The following is a 9,015-nucleotide window of genomic DNA, read 5'->3' as shown; positions in this document are numbered from 1 at the left end:
TCAAGTCTTATGTACAAACCTGCAGCAGAAAACAAATTTTTAGCTAAACCAGGATGAGACTCCTTGAGTGTATGGTAACTCTGGCATTGCATATACAACCAGGATGTGTGGATTAAAAACCTTGCTCATCTGCAGGGCCCCAGGAGAGATTCCCAGCAGTGTTTCCTCATGAAATGGTTGGTAGCAGCATCTTGGCTTCTATGTATCCTCAGCAGGACCCAGTTTAGGCAGATCAGGCCCTGTGCTCATTGAAAATGCTACCCCACCTATGGAAGTGAGGAAGGAAGCTGAGTTTCAGACACTCCTGGCTCAGGATATCTTGTCCTGCTCCAGGGTTTGACCAACCTAGTGGCAAAAACTTCAGTCTGGCAACACTTAACTCCATATCACTATTTCAGAAGATGGCTAATGCTGGGTTCTGCTTTCTCTGCATCCTCTGAAGGTATGGAAGTGTCAAAAACAGGGTTTTAATGGGATTATTTGCAGGGCATTTTGATGTGGTCACAAATCAGACCTTGCTAAATCACAGACACAAGCTGTGATGTGCAGGATTTATGATATTAAGCATCAGCATTTAATGCTGTTGGCATACTCTGCATTCAACAGTTGTCAAGATTTTGGGTGTTAAAAATACTTTTTCTTTTGGCACTGATAAATATTGGGGACTTGAAAGGTTATCCTGTGTAAAAGTAGACTGTTTTTTTAATCAGTTAGATGCAGCTTGTTCATGCTTCTCTTGGATTCAAAAGGGCACTGTCAGGTAGCTTCAGGAACAGTGTTTGCAAAAATAATTCAGGAACTGTTGAATTCCTTTCAAAAACAAGTTGAAAAGAGCTGCTTGTTAGGACATAAGCATTGCTTTGCAGTGTTCAGATGCTGCAAGTAAAGCCTGAGGGAAGGGAGAAGAATGCTGTTCATAAAACCTACTTTGTATGAGGGATTTTTCTTACAGCATGATGCATTTTGTATCTGACAGTGTCCTTTTAGCTTAAGGTTTCCACTGCTGCCTCTCTGGAGATAGCTCCAATCCTGTGAGGCTTAGTACTCCTATAGTAACACATCTTTAAGCACTAGGAAAAATACTTTACTGCTTCAAAGAATCTATTGGCTACTGTACAAGCAGATTTTTTTTTTCTACTAGTTATTAGTTTGAGTACAAAAATTGGGCTACCCTTTGATGCCAGCATAGAATCCTGGTTTTACCTGCACTCTGGAACTCTGATCCTGTCATTCAAATAGTTCAGACTCATCAAATAAGCAAGAAGGTTTGGATGTTTTCGGTGGCTTTTGGACATTCTGTTCTCTGAACAATATTGTGACTGACAGATGTAACCTAGGAAGTCAGTTTAGTGGCTCTGACTGATGGCTTTGTAATGCAAGCAGGGTGGGAACAAAAGGGGGGTGGGTGGGTTTAAGCTTATGGATTTATTCTGCCATTTAAAAAATAAATCAAAGATGCTACTTGTTTCTATTTGGGGTGGCTGAAGGTAAACTAATAGAAATTCAGAATTACGTTTTAGTGCATTATCCATTACAAAAACCAGGATGAAATTTGGCTGTTTGGGCTGGTGGGATAACTTGACTGATGTACTTGGCAGTTTTTTTAATGTAATTTTCCCACTCTGCTTGAGTAGAAGGTTAAATATGTAGTTAACTCCTGTCTATCTCTCTGTAAAACCTATCTAGTGAAATTATGTTTCTCAGACATACTGTTACCAATTACCTTTTCTAAAAATTGCTGTTATGCAACCGAATGCAATCGAGGTAAAAAGCATTTTTGCAGTGCACCTTCCAACCACTGGGCAGCATTTTGCTTTCTGACCCACAGATTCTATAATATACTTAAGAGAATTTTGAGGGCTTTTTGCTTTTTGTTTTTCTAAAGGTCTGTATTTATATATATGTATTTTTTTTTTTTACATTGGCCAGTTTTCCTTAAGGTTGCTCTGTGATCTTAAAGCAATCAGTGTGTAGTTAATTTGCTTTTTTTCTGGGGTTTGTTTGTGTTTGGGTGGTGGGTTTTTTTTCTTTTCCTGTAAAGAACAGGCTTATAAAGGCAGCTTGAACGAGGGAAAACCTCTTGCTACCTGAGCCAGAGATTTCTTAACAGCTACTGTATGGGGAACGTGTCGTCTTGTAGCCTTGAGGACTGGTGCTTGCAGAACTTTTGTGATGAACACTGTGCCCTTCAGTAACAGTCTGCAGATTTGTCTCTCTAGCTTTGGAACTGTGTCCTTTGGAAACTCTGTGTTTTATTCTTGAGTACCATGCTGAGGTATATACAGCTGTTCCTACTAAAACAGAGATGGAAGCTCTGGGAAAAGCCAACAGGCTAAATGGGGGAGGTTCTGTCACCACAGTGCTTTCTAAAGGCTATTAAAAATATTAGAAATAACTCCCAGCTGTAAATTACAAGACAAACTGCTGTGTTACTGCATTCCATGTGCTTTCATTTTTTTGTGGGTGAGTCTTTAGATGCCAGCCTTTCCTCTTGCTTATGGTGCTGAGCTTTGTGACAGCACTACCCTGCTAAAGCTGGTACTCCCTGCTGGGAGGGGTTTTGGCTTTATCAGACAGTAATTTTATCAAACAGAAATGCATAGTTTCCTTTTTTTTCCCCCCTATCTTTCAAGGATTCTGGGTTTTTTTTTTGGTCCAAATAAGATCCAGTGACCCCTTGCCCTCTTTTCCTGTGCCTGAACCACTCTGGAAGAAGTTGGAGGATAGTCAGAATGGCTACTGCAGTGTCTGCTGTCAGGTGTAGACCTTGAAGGAGAAACAGATTTGACTTGGCAGGAAAACAAATTGTTTCAAGCCTTCTCTGATGAGGGAAGTCAACCAGTATAGCTTTTATCAGAGTAGTTCCTTGACTGTAACTACCCATATGGATGTGGTATTCAGAAAACCCAAGCAAACCCACTTTATTCTGGATGCAACAGTAAAAATGATTCCTAAATGATCCTTACTGGTTATGAGGGGGAAGGAATAACAGCATAACTGGAGCAGAATAGTTAATCCAGTCTCTTTATTGTGTAGATCACAACAGAACACGGTATTCGATACGATAAACACATCCTACCTACTCCTGAGCTCATACTGTGTGAAAGTGCTTGTGTCAAAACAGGTTCATCCATGGGTAACAGGGTGTCCTGCAGAGCGAGATACCCTCACAGAAAGAGAGCCTCTGACCTTCCAGGCCACTGCTTCACTTGTGCTTCTGTGTGTGTTACTTTGGCTGCTGTACAGCAGCACTTATTCCAAGCCACAGTGTAGCTGTGATCCCTCTGTGTCCCCTTAAGGTTACTTCCAGCCTGGGGATTCACCCTGACAAAGCCAATAGTTTACACTGACCCACCGATCACTAGTCTCCAGCACTGTTTTGCCATCAGTTTGGAGCTGGCAGAGTTTGTGTTTGTAGCAGGAATGAAAAGTCTCAGGAGAAAATACAGATCTGCTTCCCATGACCTGTAACGTACCGGCCAGGCACGCTCGCCTGCAGCCTGCATTACTCATGGAAATTGTCTTGCAGCCTGAAGCAGACCCTACTGTGAAAGGAGATCACTTAATGTGCATGTTTATCCTTGAGCAACAGGACACCTCATGTTCCATTCAGGGATCTTACTGTTTTTTATACACCCTTTTCTCTTCTTTGTAATGCTTGCCCTGTATCAAGGCCCTTCAGCTGCACCCTGAGCAGGGGGCTTAGTTAGAAAAGGAGGAGCCTGAGAGTCAGAGCTTGTGTGACACAGGGGGAGGTTTCAGTACAGCTGTGTACTAAGTGGAGAACACTTGAGATCTGTGTCTTGTGTGTGCAGCAGAAAGCTTGTGATGCTGTATGAAAACATGAATGCTGTATGGTTTTCCTCTCTTGTAGCCACTCCTCTCACTCCTCACTGTTAAGCCATTGTCTCTTCTTTCTGTACCTTCCTTTGCAAGTCTTACCTCCAAACAAAGGCATATCAGTGTCTGATACTGGGGTTTATTGCTACTGTTGGGTCCCAACCCTGTGTGAGCAGGAAACAAAGCCTTGTTGTAAACCAGTGAGTGGAAGGTGAGGTATAGTGATTGCATTTTTCAAAGCATTGTGTTTTAGCTCAATGTCAAGACAAATTGTATTGGAGAGTTTCTTTTCTCATTTAAAATGGCCTGGGAAACAGAATTTTTATTTGCCCTTCAATATGCTTAGCTTTTAAACCAGTTTAAAATAATTTAAAAGTGTTTTTTTTAATACAAGACCATATTTACATGCAATTATTATTTGTAAACATAATGCCTTTCTTGAAATGCTAAGGTCTAGAGAGTGAAAAGGACGCTGATAATTCAGACTCCGTTCAGAACAGCACAAGCAGTGAATTGACTTGGGAGTTCAGGAAAATCAAATGTCTTTATGGAACTTCCTAATTTTCTAGTTAGCTTCTAATGAGGTGATGATTCCGTGTTGGTAAAGTAGATGTTACAGTGTATTCCAGCTACCCAGATCATCATTACACTAAAATTTACAAGCAATAAGCTAATTCCACAAGTTTAAGCCAAAATGCTTTCCATTTGGGCACGACAGGGCGCTCTCAGCTGGACTCTGTTTTCGTAACAGTGATGCCTTGTGACTTGAATTGTGATTTTTATGGTTTTCTTAAACACAATCTTTACTCAGCTAGCTCTGGTTCTAGGTCACTGGTCAGTCTCACTGACCACCTCTGGTCAGCTGCTGCAGATGAGTTTTTTAGAAAGGTCAGGTTTTTAAAGTAAGAAATGCTGAAAGAGGATGCAAACTGCAATGAAAAGATAAAATGATGACAGTGTTCACGTGGAACTTAGAGAAACATAATTATCTAGACTTTATCATTTCAAAATGTGTTTTTTTTCTTAGAATATGCATGCCAAATGTCTTGTCTTTTTCAATGATTTGTAATATACATTTTATGACTGGAAACCTTTTGTACCACACACTCGAATAAATGTTTTGCATTTTGTTTCCTTCTGTCCTTTAACTGGCATGGGCTGCAGGGGCTGGTGGGGATGACTCAGCCCCGTGGCTGTGCCTCTGTAGGGAGAGTTTCTGTCCTTGCTCCTGAGAGAGAACAGCTGAATCCCATGGTCTGCTCCAGAAGCAAGTGAGTTTTTTCCTTCAAACTGTGGAAAGCACTGTCCTCCCTGGGCAGTGGCACCACTTCCACCAACAGCAGAGAGAACTTGAGTAGCTGGAGCAGATAATGGTCATAAAACCAAAACCTCAGATTGATTTGGGTTGTAAGGGACCTCAAAGCCACCCCTGCCATGGGGCAGCCCAGGGTGCCCCAAGCCCCCTCCAACCTGGCCTTGAACCCTGACAGGGATGCAGGGGCAGCCCCAGGTTCTCTGGGCACTCAAGCCAGGGCCTCCCTGCCCTCCTAGGGAAGGATTTTTTTTTCTCCTAATCTAAATCCCCTGCTTCAGTTTAACCCCCCACCCCTGTCTTATCACTACACTCCCATCTTTCCTGTAGCTCCCTTTAGGTACTGGAAGGCTGCAAAGTCTCCCCCAAGCCTTCTCTTCTCCAGGCTGAACCACTCCAACTCTCTCAGCCAGAGGCTCCTCTAATCATCTCCGTGTCCTTGTACCAGGGACCCCCAGGCTGGACACAGCACTGCAGGGGAGGCTGCACCAGAGCAGAGGGGCAGAGTCCCCCCAGCTCAACCTGCCAGTCACGCTGCTCTGCATCCAGCCCAGTATATGATCAGCTCCCACGGAGCTTTCCATTCACCAATACCCCCAAGTCTTTTCCCCCAATTCACCACCACCCCCCCGCCAAGCCCCTCTCCTCAGGGCTGCTCTCCATCCACTCTCTGCCCAGCCTGGGGTTGTGCTTGGGATTGTCCCAACCCATGTGCAGGACCTTGTGCTTGGCCCGGTTGAACTTCACGAGGTTCACATGGTCCCACCTCCCCAGCCTGTCCCGGTCACTCTGGGTGCCATCCCTTCCCTCCTGTGTGCTGACCCACCACACAGCTTGGTGCTGGTGGCAAACTGGCTGAGGGTGCATCGATCCCACTGTGGTGTCGCTGGCAAAGCTATCCCTGTCCACACTGCATCCTGCTCTATGGAGAGTCACCCACACCCCACCTGTGTGTTGCTTGCCTGGTTTTTCACATTAGAAACAAGTGTCTATTTTCCCCCTACAAAACCCTCATGTTCAATCTGCTTAAGGATGTTGGTTTCTTATTTCACTGGCACCTTGATACAAAAGCAAAAGCTGTAAATAACTAACACAGATCTACCAGATTTCACTGCAAAACACCTGCCCCGCACAGCACGAGGGCCCCTCTGCCAAAGTGCTTCCTGAACTAAGGCAGGTCTAAGCCTTAGGAGCCTCTTACCTGCAGCGCCCATGGCAGAGGGAACCACTGCTGCATCCCTGCAGGAGACAAGGTCCGCCCATCCCTCCATCCATCCATCCCTCCCCAGCGGCCAGGGAGCCGCTCCCAGGAGGCAGCGCAGCCCGGAACGCGCGCTCTCCGCTCCGGGCTGCAGTCGCTCCTCCGCGGCAGCGCTCAGGCCCCTCCCCGTTCCCCCGGCGCTGCGCCGCGCTCGGCCTGCGGAGTCCCGTCCGGCGGACGGGCAGCCCCAGCGCCGGGACGCGTCTCCGGCCGTATCGACCCGGGACACCTCTGCCCGTCCCTTCGGACGTTCCCGGGTGCCTCGGGCGGATGGGTCATCCCCTCCCCTTCCCTTTGTTCCCCTCCCCTTCCCTCCCTTCCCCACCCGCACTGAGCTGGACGGGCGGCAGCACCGGGCTGGCTCCAGGCCGCCGACAGCCGCTGAGGGCAGCGCTCGGCCCGGGCGCGGTGCCCGCCGGGAGCGGCGCGGTGCTCGCTGGGAGCCGTAGTCCCGGCGAGCCGCCATCTCGCCGGCAGCGTGGGGGCCGCGGCGACCGTGCGGCATGGAGAGCGGCTTCGGCTCCGACTTCGGCTCCGACTTCGGCTCGGCCGCCAGCGGCGGCGGCGGGAAGCTGGACCCGGGGCTCATCATGGAGCAGGTGAAGGTGCAGATCGCCGTGGCCAACGCGCAGGAGCTGCTGCAGGTCAGGAGGAGGGGGCGGGCGGGGGGGGGGTCCCGGTTCGGCTCGGTGCCGGGCAGCGGGGATGCCCCGCGGCCGGGGGCGGGATGGGGGCGGCCGCCCCGCTGCCCTTGAGCAGCGCGGGGACGGGGCTCCCGGCGCGGGGACGGGGCTCCCGGCGCGGCGGCCGGTCCCGGCCGCGCCCGCGGCCCCTCTCACGGCGTCTCTCCGCAGCGCATGACGGACAAGTGCTTTCGGAAGTGCATCGGGAAGCCCGGCGGAGCGCTGGACAACTCGGAGCAGGTGAGAGCGGGCGGGGAGCAGCGGGGAACCGCGGGCCGCCTCCCCCGGGGCCGCCGCTGAGCGCTCTCCGCCCCGCAGAAGTGCATCGCCATGTGCATGGACCGGTACATGGACTCCTGGAACACGGTTTCCCGAGCCTACAACTCTCGGCTGCAGCGGGAGAGAGCCAACATGTGAAGCGCCGCAGCTCCCGGCCCAGGGACGGACCGGCCGTGTGGGGAAGGGACCATCGGCCGGTCCGGGCGGCCGGGGCTGAAATCCCGCCGCCTTTCCAGCCCCCGCCGTGGCAGAGCAATAAACCCTCGCTGAACCTTTTTGCATCCGTTGGCTTTTATTAGCACCAGCCCCGAGTGAACGTGCCGCCCTTGAGAGCCACCGTGAGCTGGGTCTGCCTCATGCCCTTCCCAGGGCTGGACTGGTCGGGCCATGTAGCAGCTGATGAACCCCCCGCTGAAAGGCTTGCAAGAGGTGAGGAGCCTTCTGTGGAATTGGGGGGGGACCAGGCCAAGCCAGCAGCACAATCCTCTTGCCCAGGAAGGAAGCACAGACCCAGCCTCAGGTAGTTATCCAGCCCCTTTTCATCAGTGGCAAAGCAGCTGCGAGATGCTCCCCGCGCCCTGCTCGGCTCTGCTGACCCGTGTGGGGCTGGCTGTGGGGCTGGCAGGCTGGAGCTGTGTTTTGGGGAGCTGGGAGGGCTTGCTCGGTTTGCAGCTCAGCCGTGCAAGGAGCTGTGCAAACACAGCAGGGGAGGAAAAGGCTTGGGAAGTACTTCATGGAATAAAATACGTCCTGTGGCCGTGGTCGTCTGTGATCTCTGTTTTGGCTGTGGCACACACAGTCCACCTTGGAGCCTGCTGCCCTGGTGTGGTTTTGAAGAAGGAGCACAGAGGAGCTGGATTTATGCTGGGGCTGAGCTCTGGGGTGTTTCAGCTTACAAACCTCTCCTGGAAGGCCAGGTTTATGCTGCCTAGTTGGTAGTGCACACTGCAGCTGGAAGGGGAGAGCGTTGGAGGTGAAAAGTGCCTCTGTAGTGAGATGTGGGAAGTTCCTGCTTTTGAAGCTCTTCTATGTTTTAATCTCACTGTTTGCTGGGCCAGGGAGACAGACTGGAAGGGTGATGTCTCAGCTGCTAGGAGATTGAAAGGGATGTGGGTGAACCTGATGTGACATGAGCTCTCAGTGTGGTGGCTTCCCTGAAGGCACTGAAGTGTTCTCACATGAGGTAACCGAATATTGGGTCTAATTGATGCTGAACTGGAGTTTCCTATCCAGGTTGGGCACACTGACTGCATGAAAATAAAGAGCTTTCCAGCCATGTTTGCTCAGGGGCCTTTTTCCTTTTCTTTCTGGCTGTATAAGTTCTGTGGTACTGGCTGTGCACTGGTCCCATGTCGATGATGGGACAATCCCACAAGGATTCCAGCCATGGCTCTGAACCGGTCTTGAGCCCAGTCACACCAGGAATCCAGGTCTCCCATCCTGCTCGTGCTGTAGGTGGGAGTGTGGTGGCTCACACTGCCAGCTGGGTTGTTGCTATACCCAAATGACAAGTGACAAGACTAGGAAGGGGTCTGGGGTACTACCTGCTTTTCAGTTTGGGTGGTTGAACCTAACCCTGCCTGAGACAGACACCTGAGTGCTGCAGCATCCTTTTCTTGTGAGCACCAATACCTGGATGC

The 9,015-nt window shown here is 49.9% G+C and overlaps 1 protein-coding gene across 2 annotated transcripts; it reads left to right on the top strand.

The window, feature by feature from the left end:
- The first annotated feature begins 6,849 nt into the window (after nt 1-6,849).
- TIMM13 (translocase of inner mitochondrial membrane 13) lies at nt 6,850-7,650 on the top strand. Of its 2 annotated transcripts, XM_084276405.1 has the most exons (4): nt 6,850-7,057; nt 7,268-7,336; nt 7,415-7,530; nt 7,574-7,650. In XM_084276405.1, exons 1-3 carry the CDS (start codon nt 6,917-6,919, stop codon nt 7,511-7,513), a joined length of 309 nt encoding a protein of 102 aa, XP_084132531.1. In that variant the 5' UTR covers nt 6,850-6,916; the 3' UTR covers nt 7,514-7,530; nt 7,574-7,650. The 2 variants fall into 2 exon arrangements, with proteins under 2 accessions (XP_084132531.1, XP_084132530.1); XM_084276404.1 differs by having other exon boundaries at nt 6,853-7,057; nt 7,415-7,650.
- Nucleotides 7,651-9,015: the final 1,365 nt, after the last annotated feature.

This window comes from Gallinula chloropus, assembly GCF_964237585.1.
Source record: "Gallinula chloropus genome assembly, chromosome: 28".
NCBI lineage: Eukaryota > Metazoa > Chordata > Aves > Gruiformes > Rallidae > Gallinula > Gallinula chloropus.
The sequence above is the reverse complement of the archived record's forward strand: the minus strand, read 5'-3'. Positions and strand labels throughout refer to the sequence as shown.